The sequence below is a fragment of the Antrostomus carolinensis genome, unplaced genomic scaffold (assembly GCF_000700745.2).
Source record: "Antrostomus carolinensis isolate BGI_N321 unplaced genomic scaffold, ASM70074v2 scaffold1689, whole genome shotgun sequence".
Taxonomy (NCBI): Eukaryota; Metazoa; Chordata; class Aves; order Caprimulgiformes; family Caprimulgidae; genus Antrostomus; species Antrostomus carolinensis.
This window is the reverse complement of record NW_010336213.1, coordinates 892-20,184: the sequence shown is the minus strand read 5'-3', so window position 1 is coordinate 20,184 and position 19,293 is coordinate 892. Positions and strand designations below refer to the sequence as shown.

General features: G+C 37.2%; 1 protein-coding gene across 1 annotated transcript in view; it reads left to right on the top strand.

The window, feature by feature from the left end:
- The window catches only part of LOC104530219 (oxysterol-binding protein-related protein 10-like), a gene marked incomplete at both ends in the record, with an annotated part of 14,504 nt that extends 423 nt beyond the window's left edge, over positions 1-14,081 (top strand). The window contains 2 exons of the mRNA XM_010174748.1: positions 1,772-1,851; positions 13,890-14,081. Of these exons, the coding sequence (XP_010173050.1) occupies positions 1,772-1,851; positions 13,890-14,081 (272 nt within the window). The remainder of the gene's footprint in view (positions 1-1,771; positions 1,852-13,889) is intronic.
- Positions 14,082-19,293: the final 5,212 nt, after the last annotated feature.

The following is a 19,293-nucleotide window of genomic DNA, read 5'->3' as shown; positions in this document are numbered from 1 at the left end:
CTGTGCATCTTCTCTCATGTCTCATTTGTCTTTTACTTCCTTATACTGTCAGAAAATAGCAGTTATACAGCTATATTGTTACATACTATATTATAAAACACAGTGGAGCACTAATGTGCAGTTAAATATGTGTGAATTTACAATATGTAGACTTTCAGGGCTGGAAGATACCTCAAGATGACTTCTCTAAGCTGTTACTGTTTAATTTTGATTGTACAGTGTATGTTGTTTGCTTATGAAGGAAGAAAAAGCTGCTTTCATTGCTGGCCACAGCATAGCATTTCATTTCTAATGTTGTTCTCCCCTGCCACCGTCCTGCAGATGATGTGCAGTAGTTAATGCGCCGATGGAGCAGAGAAGGGAAAAATGTCAATCTTGGAATAATTGAATGCATCTTTAACTTAAAATTTTGCCTTCCCTTGCTCCCAAATGTAAGAAGGGCAATATAGGGTATGTGAGAGTTACTTTGGAATAAGTTATTTTATTTTTTTTATACAAGATTCTGATTCTAAGGTGTTTTCAGTATGGTTGATTGATCTACATACTTTAATATCAAACTAGTTTATAAAAAAACAAGTGATATAAAGATTAAGTGACATGTAATACAGTGTAACAAAAGTTTAAAATTATGTTAGTTTTATTCTGACCACAGTTTATAAGTTGGCTAGCAGGACGGAGTATGCAGGACTTCACTGTGGTACGGTGTGTTGCTGGTTTTTATGTAGAACTGAAACACAAGAACAAACAGAATTTCTGTTAAAAAGTTTTGGAATTTGCACAGCTAGAAACCATGAACGCTTGTGGTTTTGTTATCAAGCTTTTCCAGTCTCTTGAAATTATCAAATACTTACAATATGCTGCTTTTAATTTAGAGATATATGAATTTGACTCAAATCAGTAAATAATTTTTATGCTGAGATAAAAATAATTAGAGAGATCTCAATAATTTTTATTGAGATACTTAATAGCAGAGGAAGTAAGAGAAAATATTTACTGAAATTATCTACTCTGTGTTAGTATTCTTAATTAGGATTACTGTAGTAGTGTCTTGTTTAAAAAAACCCCAAGCAACCAACCAAACCTTTTTCCTGAATATACTTATTAATATTACACAGGAGCCACCAGATATAGACTGCAGACAATCTTTTCAATAATTTTTAAGGCTGTTTTTCGAAGATGTATGGTAGAAATTGTGGTTTTCATTCTTGTGTCTTTCAGTTGCATTGAAATGACACACAAGTTTAAAGAGAGATTTAATTAAACAGAAAATAGAAGAGTTCCAGCAGAAGTACTAATGTATCTGGGGAGCTGGTAGCTTGTCTCGTAGCTGATTGACAGCCTGAGTATAGAGATTTCCTTGATTTAAATGCTATGGTGTGGCCCTTCTCCTACACAGAGAGAGATGAGTAAAGCAAAAGTGGATTTAAAAAAAAAAAAGTAATCTTGAGGTAATTCTGCTTTTAATAACACTTGGAAGAAATGTTATTAAGCTCATATAAGAGGAAGATAAAAGACTCATATAAGGTTATGAATCTTCTTCATAGTTTTCTCTTCCAAGTGGCCACAAGTTGAGGTTTAGGTGTGTTGTACTGAAGAATTTATGTATACTTAAATTAAGTAACGTAAATCAGAATTTATAGTGCATCCTAACCAATAAATAATCTCTCTTCTCCCCCTGCTACTCTCTCCTGTCACATTTTCTTATGTGAGAAATGAAAAAAAGAGTGTTGGTTTATGTGTGATGCCCTGCATTTTATTGTTTGTATTCTAGCTGCTGATGCAAAGGAGAAACAATACTGGATAACTCAGCTTCGGTCCTGTGCCAAACATCACAAGGAAGGTAATTCTAAGGTAAATAATTAAGAGGGAGAAGTAACTGTTATGTTTTAAGTGGTGTAGGTGACGAAGAGAATGATCTGAATGATCAACTGGCTGCTGTAGTTAGTGGGTTGATGTTTAGAGGTTTATGAATAAAAGCAGCAAGTTGTCATTTGTCACTATCTGGAGCAGACTTTAAGTCAGTTGGGCAATCTTAATAAATAAACATTGTCCTATTTATGAGAAATTAATTAAGTGCATTTCAGATGCTGTCAATACATGGTTAATTCAGTGGCTGGATCAACAGGTTATTAATAAAAACCTGTGTGATGACCTGATCAGTATTTAAAAATGTTAACTGATACTATTTTTATTTCATTTTATAAGATTTAATGGCTCTTATTATAGAAGCTTCAGGTAGATGTTAGCAGTGGTCAGTCTTCAACTTCTTTAGCAAATCTGAAAGAGATCATTATATGAATATTTATATTATTTCTCTTTGGAAGTGATATCAGAATTTTTGTCCTCAAACAGATAAGTACTTTGAAGAGGTAAAAAAACGTTTGGACTTGAAAAACAGTTGAATAATGGGTTGGGGATGTCCCCTGCCTCCAAGTAGAAATGACATGAATCTGTTTGAATTACAATGCACTTTGAAAGTGGAAGGTATTAGAAACTAACAAACAAACCCCCCTATTAGAAATAAATTATTATTGTATTTATTTAATGTATTATTTTGGTGTTAATACTGAGTCACTAAAAGAAAAATAAATCCTGCTTTTCAGTCATTTAAACACTTCTATTGATATGTTTACAGGAATGAAAATGATTGCTTTCCTCATGACTAATTGTTTGCTATATTAAAAAAAATTGCATATAACTTCAAGCAGAAAAGATTCCCCCCTGCCCCAAGATATTGAGAGTATCAATCTTATGTTAACTGCAGTCAAAGTCATGATCCTGAGTATCTTTGAAAGTTGGAATTTGAAAAGATGGATGGTATTTTGAGGAGACTGGCATTCATTGAAGTGTGTGAAGTAAAATAAAACCAACTTTTTTTTTTTTTCTTCTTTTTGATTGATGTGGACTTGTCAGGAAGCAATTATGGTGTAATTAAAACCCTTTTTGAAGGAGAATAAGTAACTTCAGTGTTTCGGTACTCTTTCGCTTCTTATGCATGACAATTAAATATGGTTTTTATATAGCTGTGGTCCAGTACTGTTCACAAAGGTGCATCTCTGGTCAGAATACTCTTACAGGTGCTCTTAATTTGTAGCTCAGGGACTTCCTGTGCTGGTTAAAGTTGGATATGTTTTATACTCACTTGCCATCAATGAATTATTCCTCAATAAGTGTTCTGTCACTTCTTCAACTCATTTATATGATTAACATCTACAGTGTATTATGATGAGGTAGTAGAACTCCTGTTCACTATAGATGATATCAGAGACTTGTGCAATGGCATACTTCTACTCTTTATTTGTTTGCTAATATTTTTTTAATACTGTATTTGTCTTTCTTGTTTTGCCTGCTCCTGATAAATAATTCTGTTGAGGACTCTATTTTAATACCAAAATATAATTCCAGAGTGGCAGTAATTGAGTTGAACCTGATCTTTGTGTAAGTGACGTTTGGATAATTTTTCTCCCTTAGGTAAAAACTGTTGCACTTAACAATAATTTATGTTCAGAGTTTTTCATACTGCCTCTCCATGTTGAGCTCCTGCAGTAGGAGTAGTTAGGTACATATTTTGATAGGCTCTGAATTAATTAGTATGTCAAGAGAAAGATATTGGTGTTACAATGGTGAAAATGTCCAGGAAGTAGCAGTGGCCCAAAAAAAGCAAATAGAATTTTAGGAGTTATCACTTTTGTTATTGTTCTGTACTCTGTGCGGTGAAACTTGACTTACACTGGAATCTTTTTTGCTGATGATGGGAAGGAACAGGGCAAATCAGGGAAGTACAGTGTTAAAAAGTGCTCTGGAGTGGCTGAATAGCAAATAACTCCTAGCTGTTGTTCATAATATTGGTATGGGGTAGCCTCAAAGAAAATGAGCTGAAAACAGGTTGAAAATAAAAGGAGATGAATGAAAACTGAAGGTTATTATGGGATGCTTTGAATGCCAAAAGTATATATAGATTTGAAAAGTATTTGAAAGACAAAATGTTACTAGAAAGTCTTGACTAAGTGAATGGGAGTTTATTGAATACAAAGATGCCTCTTGTTGCAGAAGATCTAACATGCAACTTTAGAAGCAGGAAGTGCTTAGAAGGGGAAGCGTCTCTCTAGAGGTGTTCTTCTATTCTTGCATTGTGACCAGCTGCTGCTGTGGCTTTATTCTGGTTCCTAGGCTCATTATACAAGAAAATGAGAGGATTTCCTTGACTGAGGGGTGGTGGGCATATGTAACTGAGGAGCCAGACAAATGATTGTTTCAAATAGCAGGAGGAGGGTTCTTGCATTTTTCTTAGAAGACCGATGAGTTACAGAACCTTGGCATAGGATACTGGAGTATGGGTGCATTTTGGTTGGTACAGCCAGCTATACGTATTAATTAGCTGGGGGTCCATTTAGTATCAAGTAGAAATGCTGAAGAAAACAAAAATATTTTTCTTAGTTCTGTGTTACAAGTCTACATCTAAAATCAGACTAGGTCACTTTTCACTTGACCTGTTTGTTAGTGAAGCACTCTTAATTCTCCATTTCATAAGCTATAGAGCAAATAGAGAATTTTTATCTTCTGTAGTTTTAAGCTTACCAGTCCAGAAAATAAAATGCTGGGAATTTATGTGCTTCAGGTGAGACCACTGCTGACTCTGCCTCTTACTCCAGAAGTGTGCTGTACTTGAAGCAATGTCCTTCTTACCTGGTCCTAGAAACCTTTCTTTTGACAAGATTTCTCTCTTATTTTTTCAATATACTTTTTTCCTTTTCTCCCTCCTATCTTCTCAGGGTTAGAGTATTATCTGCGAGGCAGATTTTCCCTGACTTTAGCATTGCACATAGTGCTGACTTGGATTTCACCTACAAGCAAGTTTTAAAGCTCTTCTCTGCTTCTCTCTATAAAAACAAGTGATCAAAAGACTTAATGCTACAATGATTAGACTTTGGAGATCAGATATGGGTTACAAGGGAGTGATGCTTCACAGAGATCCAGAAACTAGGAAAAATGCATTGCTATAACTTCTTTTTTTATTTATCTCAAAGTTTCTGACTTCAAAACCACTGCCTGCTGAGAAGTAAGAACTGCTGCATTTTTTGGTGCCATTTTTTTTTTTCTCTTGTAGATGGAGGTACTTTAATAATTGTTAGCATGGGAGTAGAAACATGCTGTTTAAAATATTTTAAATTTACTTAAAATAGCATGCTGCTATTTTAGCCACCTTACTGTTTCTTTTGTGTTGGGGTTAGGGACTGGAATTGCATAGGGAAATCTATAATGACTCAGAGAAGGGTACATGTTTGACTTTCTTTTGCATAACTGAGGACTGGACAAAAATCTGTATTTTTGGATTTTGTTAAAGTAGCCCTACCATTCATAGAACTCTCGTGATGTGATTTGTTATTCTACTGGCAGTGGGGCTGTAGTAAGTGATAACTGCAAATTTTCTGTCTCTTAGTGCTGTCATGGACAGGCAGATAGATACTCATGTGTTTTAAGCTTCTGGGGTTTGGACAGAGTTCAAGCTCTGTCTCTCGTGGGAACAGGCACATTTCTGCATCTGGAAAGCTGGAGCCTGGGTGTTTGCTCCCAGCTTCTTCTACAGCTTAAACTCACCTTTTTCACAGGAAGAACAAGAGGCTGAAATTTCTAGCTATTTTTCAGGAGTCCTACGCTTGAGAAGGAGGTGGAATGGGGAATGTAACAGGCACAGTGAGAGGTGTGTTTATCTTACACAAGTGGAATATAGGTTAACTGGGGAAAGATAATGTGGTAGCCGGGGAAGCAGTGGGAAGGTTCCCGAGAATACCAGTGAAGCAACTCTTAGCTGCAGGTCTTTCCTATTGAAGAGAGAACATGTTTTTGAAATCTTGAATAGATTTCAAAGATTGGAAGGAGATTCATAGGAAGACATCAGAATTTGGAGAATATTTTTCAAAGCTGAAGCTCTGTCACTATTTCTATGAAATATTCATAAGAGAGTGTTCCTTCTTCCTGCACTGGATCCAGACCAGCACTGGTTTCCTTTCTTTTTCAGAGCTACTGCCTGCTTCAAAATGCTACTGTATCATTTGCTGTCCTTGCTGTGTTTAAAGCTTCAGCTAAGGACTGGAGTGGTGGAGGAAATAAAGCAGAGGAGTGATGTAAGGAAAAAAAAAAAAAGTTGTATACTAATGACTAAATTTAGTTGCATCCCAATGCAAGGTCCAAAGGTGAGCTGTACAGCTAACAAGTGGCTGTAACACAAGCAAAGTCTATCCCTTTTTAAAAATTAAATTTTACATCTTAATGATAGAAAGATAGTAAAAGGATAATGTTCTCTGACAAATAATTCCCATGCTGTAGGATAGTCTTAATTTTCTTAGTATTCCCATACAAGTCTCATTTAACTTAATTACAGATTGCTCAACCTCCACAGAGTGCCAGATCACACTGTATTGGGAAAAGTCTTCTATGTCTGGATAGAATTGCTGTTTTTTTAGACTATTCTAAGTGAATATTACTGTACAAGTTTTAATTAAATCATTAGTCAAATTGGAATTCAGTGATATAAATGCTTCCAAGAAGAAGTAGGCTTATGCATGTTTTTATGATAACTTCTAAGAATAATTTTATATCCATAAATTGTCACAAACTTGTTAGTTCTTCTGTTTCATACTCCTTTTTTCTTGGGTGTTTAATAACAGTGGCTGTAAAAGCACTAGTAAAAACAAACACACGGGTTTTCATACCAGCTCTTAATTCCGACCTGTGGATCAGTTGCTGGATTGACATAACCCTTGTATTTCTCAGAACAGATCAGGAATGTGGCAGAGAACAGAAACTTTTATCTTGTGAAGTGCTTCTGTCCTAAATTGTGCTCAGATGGTAACTTTCAGGTTAGGTCTGTGCTAGAGTAAGGAGGCAGATGACTTCTTGTTCTGGCTTCTGGTTTGAAGCTGCACAAGTGAGCTGCTAAAAATTGGATGATGTGGTTTGACGTTTCAGCTGAACTTGTCTGCTGATTCCCGCAGCTATAAATGTCAGTCCAGTTCCCTTACTTCTGCTGCCACCCTTTGTGTGGGTTCTGTTGTGTTTCTGGTCCTGTGGTGTCAGAAACAGGAAAAATGTCATCCTATTAAAAGATGTTAAGTTATCTGACAAGCTCACTGAGGAATTTGATGAGCACTGATGTAGGTGGAAGCTGGAATCTGCTTCCAGCAACCCCTGGTGATAAAGCCCTGCTCTCTTCTACGTCCTGGATGGAGGATGGCTGAAATGGATCTGTCCAAAACCTGCCTTTTCCCTGCTTTAGTCTGGGACTTTGTGTTTAAAACTGAGCCAACGTGATGACTACATGCCTCTGTGAGGGACTGTCCTACTCTCTTTCTCCTCAAGCAGTGCTTCTGGTGCCTGTTGTAATTATCATCCAGCCCTTTGGAAAGGCAGTTTGGGTAGCTAAATCAGCAGAAAATTCCATATGTGTGTCTACATCTCTGTTTCTCTTCTAGTTTCATTCTCTGGAGTAGCTCTTCATGAGGTCAAGTGGGCCTCAGAGCTAGCACGGAGAGATGGTGGACAAAAAAATCCAGTCCTGCCCCTTTCAGTGACAGCTGCAGTGGCAGTTTAGCTGTGATGTGAAACAGCATCTGTAGTAATGCCTGAAAGTTTGAGGTCAGCACTTCTATCAAATCATTGAGGCAGATGGTGTAATTTTCTCCACAGCTGGAAGAATGGCTATCACAGATCTTTCTTCAGTTTTATCAGAATGGCCGCAGAGATACCTTTAAAGTCCTAAGTGGATTATTCACTGAGTATTCTTAACATCCTCATGATAACTGTTTCCATAAAGCCAGATTAGTGAAAGTGTCAAGTCTTTGTGAGTGCTGTTTTGGTTCTTTTATGCACATCAAACATCTTTTCCTTCTGAGCAAGTTCATTTTCCCTCCTCTGGTATACTTGTTTGCTTCTTCCTCTCATTCTTGGCATATAGAAGTCAACTGAAGAATGGTGCTTCTAATTAAAACATGCTTTGGAAATCCTCGCAGTGGTGAGGCTGAGAAGGAAGCAGTGCTTGGCTGTAGATAGGTGTGTTTGACACCTTTTTACCTTCCTTTGGAAGCTGCATGAAGGTAAGAGTTGCTCATAGCTCTCCGTTTTCAAAGTCCTTCTTACAAAAATGGCAAAAAATCCAGTTAGACATGAACATGAGCTTGCTCAAATGATTTTTGACAAAGAAAAGATTTAATGATCGGATTATTATAGTCTCTTGCTTAAAAGCAGACACAGATTGCCTTACAGAAGATGATGAAGCAGGGTAGTATTATGTCAGAAAAGCTAGTCCCATAGGTGGTGCTTTACACAACTGTGCAAAGCATATCATGCCATTTACAATGCTGAAGTTTGGATGTTCCATAGATTCAGTAATTTGCATTTTAATATTTGTGAATAATTATAATGTAAATTAAACAGATCTCTGTCCATATTTTTCTTTTTTCAGTGTTAGTTTACTTTGAATGTGTTGGAAAAGAGGTAGCTGGGAATTAAAACACTGAATGGTGGTGTCTCAAAATCATAATTACTTTCTGACAGTGTGTGACTTCTTATTGTTCCAAAGCTGCATGCAGGGATTGGTTCTGTGCTATATATATATGCAGAGGAGTAAAGGAATGTCATTTCAGTATTTATTATTCTGTAGAAAACATCTGTGGCACAGTGCCTCTAAAAATGATTATTATCAGCCATAAACAGATACGACAATTCACTTCAGAAATTAGTTTATTGATCTCTGGAACATTGCATTTACTTTCCAAAATAAACAAAACTATTTGCTTCTGGTAAATGGTGAAAAACACTTCAGCTTCTTTGTGAGCAGGAAGGGCAATCTCCAGGGAGAATGAGTCATGAAAACATTAGTATAGCTGGAACTTGCTGTTCTAGAATTACATTATTTTAATCATTAGGATTTTTGATATCCAAATGGAAGCATTCATTATGCCACTTTTTTTATCTTGGAGATGGGCAGTCTACTAAAATAATAATCTTAACCCAAATCTGTGTGAGCTAAGTGTACTTTAGCTAGCTTTAAGTCATAAAACCAAGATGAACGTAAGTTGCATATTAATCTTTTATTAGCTTCTTTATTATTCTTTTATTAGTTTAATTTTATTAGCAGGCAAACTGGTGGAGCAATGGTAAAGTGTAGCCTGAGGAAGGAATATCTATAATCCCCTTGGGATGCTTCAGCCTGTGGGTTTCTTGACTCGTTACTGGCACCATGCATTGCTAATTGTTGAAGAGCCTATGTCTTCCTTTCATCAGACTTTTCAGAATCTTTTCATTTATTTATTTGCAAAGCAGCAAACAGTCGGACCAAAGAAAATGAGATTTGATAATGGTTAGAGGGGCAGATCAGTCATACCAGCAACGCGACAGGGAAAAGCAGGAGATAAGATCCATCAGTGACTGTCAGTGCTTTGATTTCCTGGGAGAGTGGCTTTAATGACTGTTGTAGTATGATGTGTAATTAAGGTGCTGTTAGCTGTGGAAAACATCACATAGGTTTTAACATTTTAACAAAAATGGAAAATCTTGATTTTTGCACAGCTGTTGCTATCAATGCAAAAGAGTTACTTGTCATTCACAATGTTCAATCTGAAGAAGGTCTGCAGAATAGGAGTATTTGGCTGGGACATAGGTGTTGACAATGTGTTGTAAAATTCAAAAGTGCATAAGGGGCTGAGTGTAGTTCCTGGAGAGGCCTCTTCTGGCAGTGGCAGGAGGAAGCTGTCAGAAGAAATTAGCTGCCGCCTCTGTCTCCTTGGAGGGAGCAGGCACAGTGCTCTGCTGTTGTTCTTTGTGGCGTTGAAGAGTGGAGCCCCACTTCAGAAGGTTTTGAGTGAAACATTTTGTGTGTGACTGCTTTTGCAAGTTGTAAGTTGAAATTTTGTACATTTATCGTGAGGCCTTGCCTAAGGATAGCTTCATGGGTAGGCAGAGGTCCTGGTGCCGAGCTCATCTAGGGTTTGTGTGTTACAGGTATCCGCTAAAGAATAATCCCAAATTAAATGCTAGAGGCTTTGTCTGGCTGGTAGAGTTTTCTGGCACCTTGGTTGGAAACATTGGGTGACTAAATGGATGAAGGATATAAAGGGGCAGAAAAGGAAGAGATGAGGACAACTTGCTTATAGACCTGTAGGAGCCATTCAAACCAGTGTATTTGGCTCTGATATTTGTCACAGACTGTGGCTGTGTGTGATAACTCAAGGTTGCCAATCTTCCTGAGTCGGTGAGCTGCACAGGACTGGTAACTCACTTCTGCTGGGAGGGGATGGAGAGGACTGTAGGAGAGGCTCACTGGCAGAGGTGATCCCACCCGAGAGATCCCATAACACTGTTGTAGGGTGAGGCATGCAGCTCATTGCCAGGCACACCAGGTAGTGTGATATGGCCAGCCCTTGCCAGGCTGTGAACTTCAATATGTAGAGGTTTGGGGTTACCTAGTATCCCTGTAGCAGGACAGCCTTCTTGAGTACCACTCACTGCAGGAACTATAGATGGACTGTTCCTCCTGATTTTTTTCTCCTGCTTCACTGATTCCCAAATTCTGTGCCCTAAATGACTGTTCACCCACAACATTTGCTGTGAGCTGCCACATGCCTTTGCAAAACTTAATGAAAAGCCATCTTAAATGCACTGTGGTCCCACAGACTCTTTATTCTACCTCCAGTCACAGGTTAGGAATGTAGCTGATGTAGCCCAGTGAGCTGTGATATGAACAAATCTTGCAGGAAAAAAATCTAATCTGGATTAAGAGAATCCTAAAATGATGGGTATATCTGTTTGTTGGAAATGTGCTCATTACTTATTTGTGATACAAAGCCAGATAAAAAAAATTGTAGCTAGCTAGCAGCTTTTGTACTAACAGTTCGCTATCAAGTTTATAACTCCTGAGCCAAGTGGGTTTTGGTGAAAGGTTTATTGTGTTAAATAATACAAAGAGAGAAAATGTGAAGTGTGAGCTGCAGTTAAGGTGTCTGTTGTGATACAAGGTTAGCTGCTGATAGTTCACTGACGTTTGAAACACTGTCTTGTGGAAAGATAGCATTGAATTAACAAATAATATAAATGATACAGATACTAATTTAGAATATATGTGCATTTCAATTTATGAGCGTATCTCTGGAAGTGTGCAGGTTAAATGAGGTTATTTTGGCAGCTGTTTTTTCTGAAGGTTAACTCTCTCCTAGAATTCTTTACTGATTCTTTATTTAAATAGAAACAGTACATTGATTTTTCCATATTTGTTTTATGTTACTTTTGTTATTTGCAGATCTATAACCTTCCCTCCAACCCCAAGACACTTGACTTCTCCCAGAATGTTGTTTTCTATTAAGGCAATCTAATGTCTAAACTCACTGTTTTACATTGTTGCTGTTCATCTGAGTTTTAGGATCAGTTTATCTATGTGAAGGTAGCAGTCATGTATTTGTAATATTGTGACTACATGATACTGGAATGTTTGATTCTCAGAAGATTTTGTTCTAAAAAGAAAGCAACTTTCATTAAACTGAAAGATAATTTGATTTTATGCTGAAAAAATTGAAATTATCTTGTTCTTCCTCTGCACCCTAAATTTAGTTTAGAACTATTCTGATGCTAGTCAGTTTAAAAAGAACCATCAGTAAGTGTATTCTGCTATTATATGTACTAGGGATAGCCTTTTTCTGTGAAACGTCTGTTTAAAACAGGAAATTCAGTTGCACCCAGTTTCCCTCATCCCCTTCCCTCTCCCAGATACCTTTTCCTCTGGCTCTTATTTCAATTGTAGTTACGTCTTAGCAATGCTCTTTCAAATGGAAGATGATTAAAAACCTGGCAACCTTCTTTACCCTTCTGACAAATTCCACTCCCCATTTTTTTTTTTTTTTTTTCCTTCTCTCCTTTCCTTAGACTGAAATCCAGTTTTAATGCAGTTTTGAATTATCAGTCAGGACGGGTGGTTTTTAAATGTCTGATTATACTGATGCTTATTATTATAGCCTTATTAGTCATGGTAGCAAGAAATATACTTGTTGCAAAAAGTGTCAGACCATTATTCTTGGAAGTGTTTGTAAACATAAGTCTAGACCAATGGAATAATGCTTATTTCTGTGAGTATAGCAGCTCTTTGTGCACTGGGAATGTGATAACCCATTTTTTAAACCTTCAGATGCCTCAAAAATCTGGTCTGGTTTTGTGTGGGAGAGCAGAGGGATCATGTAACTTATTTCACTCTTCCTTCTTGGCAGTGCCGGATAATCTGCCTTGTAATTTACAATCATTGTAGTGGTAACATGATGCCTGACTTTAATTCCAGTGCTAGTTGGAACCTATCTGCCTTGTATTTAAAGTAGTTTAATGAAATTACCACAAATTGCAAGGTTTGACCTGTAAGGGGTAAGGAGAGAGATTGTACCCAAGTCCTATTTTTGTACACTTGCCAGCAGACTCAGAGTAGTACCCCACACTGACGGTAACTGTCTTGGCAAGGTTGAAGGCTTCCATCATTACTTCTGCAGAGTTTGTGGGAGAGGTGAAATGGTGATTTTCACCATGGTATATTTACCTCACTTTCTTAAAGTGCTACTAAATGTCACTCTCTGAAGTGGTTTGTGTTTCCTGAGGTAAGAAGTATTCTGTTTCAGTTTTAACCTTACAAATGTAATCAGCAGTTCAAGTAGAAGGGAAAAGCTCTTTTTACATTGCAGTTTTATATATGATGTCTCATAGAATCATAGAATGGTTTGGGTTGGAAGGGACTTCAAAGATCGTCTAGTTCCAACCCCCCTGCCATGGCAGGGACACCTTCCACTAGATCAGGTTGCTCAAAGCCTCATCCAGCCTGGCCTTGAACACTTCCAGGGAGGGGGCATCTACAGCTTCCTTGGGCAACCTGTTCCAGTGTCTGACCACCCTCACAGTGAAGAATTTCTTCCTAATATCTCATCTAAACCTCCCCTCTTTCAGCTTAAACCCATTTCCCCTTGTTCTATCACTACCTGCCCTTGAAAAAAGTCCTCCCCAGCTTTCTTGTAGCCCCTCCAGGTAAAGGAAGGCCGCTGTAAGATCTTTCATGGTGCTCTAGTATACATCTGATCTTGACTGAGAATTGCTGTCCTAAAGACCTCCAAGAAAACTTTGATTTGAGGTCTGCAGAAAACGAACCATGATGGCAACACTGGCAAATAGTTAGATAAGAACAGAGAAAGTTCTTGAATGTCGAGACTGATTTTATAGGTTGCATGTTAAGAGTATTCACAGTGCAGATACTGTTGGAGATTTGTTTCTGGCCTGTTTTATATTTAGTGTTTATCCCAAGCTTACTCTGAAACATGTTGACTCTTTAAGACATGTTTTGTTTTAAATGTTAATGGTTGATTGGTATGTGGATTGGCCTTGCCAAAATTGCAGCTCCTTTGATGCTGAAAACAGCACTGCACTGTTTCAGAAGTTCATCAGGTAAAAGCATTAAGATTATTTTTTTTTCTTGCTGTTCACACCAGTTTGGTGAATTATAGGTCAATGGCTTAATAAAAAATATTTGAGTTAGCATTGTTGTTACTCTGTCTGAAAAATCCTTCCTAATCTTTCCTAAAAAGTGTGGTTGTAAGAACTTAGCAGCAAGTTAATATGTAAGAGTTTGTGAAGATTTTTACGAAGGGTGGTTTCGGACAACCCAAGAAACAAAGGTGATAACCACATGTTTCCAAGAAGATCCCTGCTGAGCATTGCAGATGGTTCAAAGGGAATAAATCAGTCCTGAGCACAGTTATACCTCCAGATTTAGGTTTGTGAGGAAAGTAGCAGAGCACAAATCTGTAGCCTGAATTGTAAATTATTTACTTGTGTAAAGGTTGTTAATATCAACATCCCATTGCTTATTCTAGAACATTTCATCCTCAAGAAGTAGAAGCTCATCTCTGCTGCCACCTGGGACAGTGAATTCTGCATCTCCTAGTGGCCAGAAACATATGAATCAAAGTGGGCCAACTGTTGTAACCATCACACATCACAAATCACCTGCAGCCGCTCGAAGAGCAAAGAGCCAGCGTTCTGGTCAACTCCATGAAGTCAGAGAGGTAAGAGAGAAAAACCTGCTGTTTTGCTATAACTTCTAAAAGGTTATTTTGCTTTAGAATAAGCAATCAAGTCTGACAAGTTAACAATTCTCTTTGTTTCTTAATTTGGCTGCTTTGTTTTGATCCCCTCACAGAGCAACAGGTGATCTTTAGTTCTGGTTCAGCTTAAATCTGGTGTATACAGGCTTTTTTATGCCTGTGTTAAAATTAGTGTGCTTAAAAGAGGAAGCAGGTTTGCCACAGCTCCCAAACTTTGCAGTGGTGCTTCATTGCTAGAGGAGCATCTTGTTTAAGCTGCGTGCAGCAAAACCTTTCAGATTGGAAAGAGGGTCTTGAAGCATTTGAATATAACTAGGAAAAAAACCAACTTGAGTAAGTCTGATGAAAGAATGTGAAAGAAGGCATAGCTCCCCACGCTCAGCAGTTTATTTCTGTATGGCTGTTGTGGTTAACTTGGCTAGCAGCCAAACACCACACAGCCACTCGATCACTCTCCCCCACCCTGGGGAATAGCGGGGAGAGTTAGAGGGGTGAGGTAAGGAGACTCATAGGTTGAGATAAAAGTAATTTAATAAGTGAAATAAAATAAAATTAAAATAACAATGATAGTAATAATAGAATATACAAATGAGTGATGCACAGTGCACTTGCTCACCACCCACCAACCAGTGCCCAGCCTGTTCCCAGCTAGTGATCCTGGAGGAGAGAAAAATCCTGAAACTGCAATCCCAGAAGAGAGCTAGTTAGCTTTCTGGCCAGACATCATTTACATACTGAACATGATGTTACATGATATGGAACATCCCATTGGCATATCCAAATGCCAGTTTGGATCTGTTGCTCTGGCTATACTCTTTCCTACCCGCACACTAGCAAAGCAAGGAAAGTTCAAAAGTCCCTGATTTCTTAAGCAACAACAGAAAACATCCATATATTATCAACATTCTTCTCGTACCGAATCCCATAAGGAATCCAAAACACAGCGCTATTCTAGCTACTAAGAAGAAAATTAGCTTTATCCCAGCCAAAACCAGGACAATGGCTATAGTCTTAACTCTGTTGTCAAGTTTCTGTTTCTGACCTTGTGATGGAAAAATGCTTTGTCACACATGAAAAGCAAACGAGAAAGCTTGTTTCTTTCAAAGCATGTTTACCAGGGTTTAACAAGTATAACTCGTATACTGATTTAAGTCTGTCTTCCAGACAATAAAAATAGTACAGAGTTTTAAGCATAAGTAGAATAGCAGACATCACAGAACTCACTTTCATCTTTCTTTCATCCCTTGTTGTTTTTGCTTTATCTGAATTTCTTGCTGTTCTCTGATAGTGCCTTTGTAGGTCCCCCTCCCACCTTTTCTACCAGAGAAACTGTTGGCAGCCTAGCTGCTTTAAAGTGTTCTTTTATCACATGGGTTTAAAATATCTACCCCAGTCCTTCAAGTTGCAATCTCAAGAGTCTGCTTTTAAGTTTATGCTCCTTAAATATTTTATAGATGGAGACCTTTTATATTAAGAATTTCAATAAATTCTTAGTATGTACTCACAATGAAGGTGCAAATTACATATCCTGATGAAGAATGCTTGTTTTTGTTCCAGTAACATTAAAAATGGAAAAATTTCTCTTGTATCTTGTATTATATTAAAAATAGTAATTCCTTGCACTGAAGAGTGCCCTGTCTGAATGTCACTCATATTTTCTTTACATTATAGAAAACACATCTGTTTGTTTTTTATGAGAATATCTTGTCTTTGCCTACCAGTCACCTCCCCCAAGTTGTTTCTACCTTACTAAATGTATTTGCTCTCATAGGTTGAATTCAGAGTGCAACTTAGACCTATTAGTAAAATAAAAAGTGGGAGCTGTTGCAGCTTTGTCAAATGAACCTGGGGAGGGCTGAAAGGAATTTAAAAGAGAGAATTAGTATATGTGCTGATCATAATAAGTTGGGAAGTGAAAAAGTCAACAGATGCAAAGAACTGCACTTGGGAAGGAAGAAATAAGTAATAACCTATAGTAAAGCAAAGAATAAGCGGCTAGGCATCACCCCTGCAGAAAAGGCCCAGGAGCTGCTGACTTATTTGTTTGCAGTGTATTGCAGTAATTCCAAAAAGGAAAATATTACAGGACTTTAATCAGTAATCACGGAAGATAATTATTTTGCTATGTTTGATGTGATACCTCAACTGCAGCACCAAATCCTGTGAGAACAACTTAAAGGGCTGCAATAAAAAAATTGTAGACATTGAACATATGGTAATGATTGAAGGTTAAAAGAAAGGAGCATTTTTCAGGGAGGAGAAAATGGTGCTGAGATAAACAGTGCATAAGGAAATTTTATAAGGAGGCGTGCGAACTTCGCCTTTTGTGTATTGGATTTTTTTTTGTGTGCTGCTTCTTAAAGAAGAGCATATCAGTGGAAAAATCAGTCCTTCTGCCCGCTTTCCCAGTGTCATGTAAAAAGTGGCTGCTTGACTGATCTTGTTTCCATCTTGTGAAAGGATAAATCTGTTTTTAAGGAGACAGACAGATTTCATTTCAGGGACATGCTCTGTGAGTTTCCTCCTTCCCCTTTTTCCAGCGTGAATGCAGTAAACTTGAATATATGCTGCCTGTTTTTTTCAGGGGACATTCTTGTTCCCTGTATGAGTCAATGGTGACTGTTAGATCTACCTTGTTAAATTTATGAATAAAGAGATGGGTCCAGAGGCCTTCACAAAAGTGCACTTAAAGCTGTTCTGCTCCTTTTTTTTTCCTTTTTTCTTTTATTTTTTTTTTAATCTGAAGTGATGAGAAATAGGAACTAAGAGTACAGTAAGAGAGAGTGAATCCCCTCCTCAAGGCCCAATCTTTGCTTTGTATTTGGAAGCTGTTGTGCATGACTTGGATGAAGGGAAGAAACTGCCAAAGGATTATAGGTCTCTGTTAGTGTTCCCCTTGTAGAATGAAGTCATTGAAGCTTTGACATGCAAATAATCTTTTTTTTATTGTACTAGAAACAGGACTACATTAACTAATTTTACATCTTGTAAAACACAGTAGTTGAATCAGTGCAAAGAGTTGGCATACTTCTGGAAAATAGGAAGCAGCATGTCTTTTTTAAATTTTAAAACAATGTTATGGTAATACTACAACATTGTGTATGAGATGTATGAAAAAAAGGAATGCTACAAAAGGGCATCCTTCCCTTGGGAAATATGGTCTTCACTAGCTTGGACAGTGTCCCTGAGAAGTGCTGAACTTGAAATTGCTACTCATTTCTACACCAGTTTTTCTTGATGTGGCCATGGTATTTGGAAACAGTGAAGTGTATCTCCATGTTGCAAATAGGACAAAACATACTGCTATATTTGACATAATGCAGTGATGTTTGGTAATACTTGGTCATTCTTTCTCCATTTTTTTTTCTCCCTTTCATAGTAAAAATAAACAACACATTGTTTCCTTCTGTTCTTTGTTCTGGCTGATTTTTTTTTTATTATTATTTTAGACAGCATAGAGAATTTTAGTGTAAAACAGATTCTAGCAAAAAGCCTATTTAACACCAAACTGACATGCAAAATTCTATAAAGGTAGTAAAAGCAACTGTGTAGGTCTCCAGAATGACACATATAATAAATTTCTGTTGTGAAATTAGAACTTTATCTTTTTTCAATATTTTGGTAAGTTAAAATTGAGCATGAATATGGAATTTTTTACTGCTATAAAAACTTTACTTACAGAACTCGAGCTACTTTTGTATAGCATTGAATTGAAAAGGAGCTCAGGAACATTGCTTTTCATCCTATTTTTTTTTTGTTTAAATTAATATTGTTCTCTTAGTCTGATTTTTGCTTATATTAACTTGATATTAATAGTCCAGTTCGTACTGATTTATGAAACGTTATATCAAAACTAAAATTTACCATACATTAGTTTGGGAGACCTGTTCTGCTGTGTTGCATATTATGCAGAATTATTCAAGATCCTACCTCTTTTTTTGGGCCATAACTTATCATCAAAGGGGTGCTTTCAACTGGTTTTTTTTTTTGTTGTTTTTTTTTTTTTTTTAGTAAGTGATTTTATGGTAACCTAAATGTGTGTAGTCTTGAAATTGAATTCTGTTTTTTCAACTGTGCATATTATTATCCTCTTAGCAATTTGTGATAAGTTATGCTTGCAGAATTCTTTACTGCAGACTGTTAAAATTAACTGGAACATAAAGTCAAGTGGCCACATCACATTTCATATTAAATTTTAGCTGTCAGTGAACTAAATAATTGTGGCACACTTCATCTTGGAATGGTGTTTATTTTGGCTGAGAACATCTGACCATTGTATGACCTCTGTCAGTGTTACTATTGTTAAAGAACCAAGAATTGCAGCATGTGAACATTTTGTAATTTTTTCTCTAAAATGTTTTGCAGAAATTAGAGAAATTAAATAGAGTTAACCAAAAGAAGTCTAGAGAAATATTTTTTTCCATGGTTTTAAAAAGTCAATAGGTGAATTTCTGGTCCCTTTGAAATGTGGTGTTTGTTACAACTTTTGATACTCTTTAGTGGACTAGTCATCATGAACATCTGGTACAGGGAGATCCAGATTTCATAGAGCCTCTGCCAGTGTAACATCTATTTTATGTGCCAGTAGGCAGTTCCAGAATATGGAAAGGGCTGTTCTTTGGCAAAATGACAGTCCTACTGCTTCTTGCATGGCCTTTGCCATATATAAACCTTTTCATTCCTGCAGGAATTAAACAACTATCTGACAGTTCCCTTACAACATAGGAAAATCTAGGAGTTGCACCTAGGGCTTCATGGAGTGAAGCAACTTGTGGGGCTGCAGTTGTCCAATTTTATGTGGTTACTAGGAGAAAGAGATGATTCTGAAACACTTTGGGGATTTTCAAGCAAGAAGTGAACGTCTTCAAGTCACTGTAAAATATTTGGACAGCAAAATTAGGAATTTGACTAGCTACTGTTAGTGAAAAACGATGTCTGTTGTTTGTGGAGAACTGTTCTGGTACAGAATTCTAGCATTGCACAGGCAGCACTGTAGGTGAAAATCCCAATGCAGTACTTAAACCACTTGGGGAAGCATTCACACTTGCAGGACTTTCACATATGTGAACACACAAAGACATACACTAAGCTGTGAGTATGTTGATGGTAAAACTTTGTAATCAGTGTTTGTTTTAAGTTGATAGTAGGGGAAAAAGTGATGATTTTTGTTCCA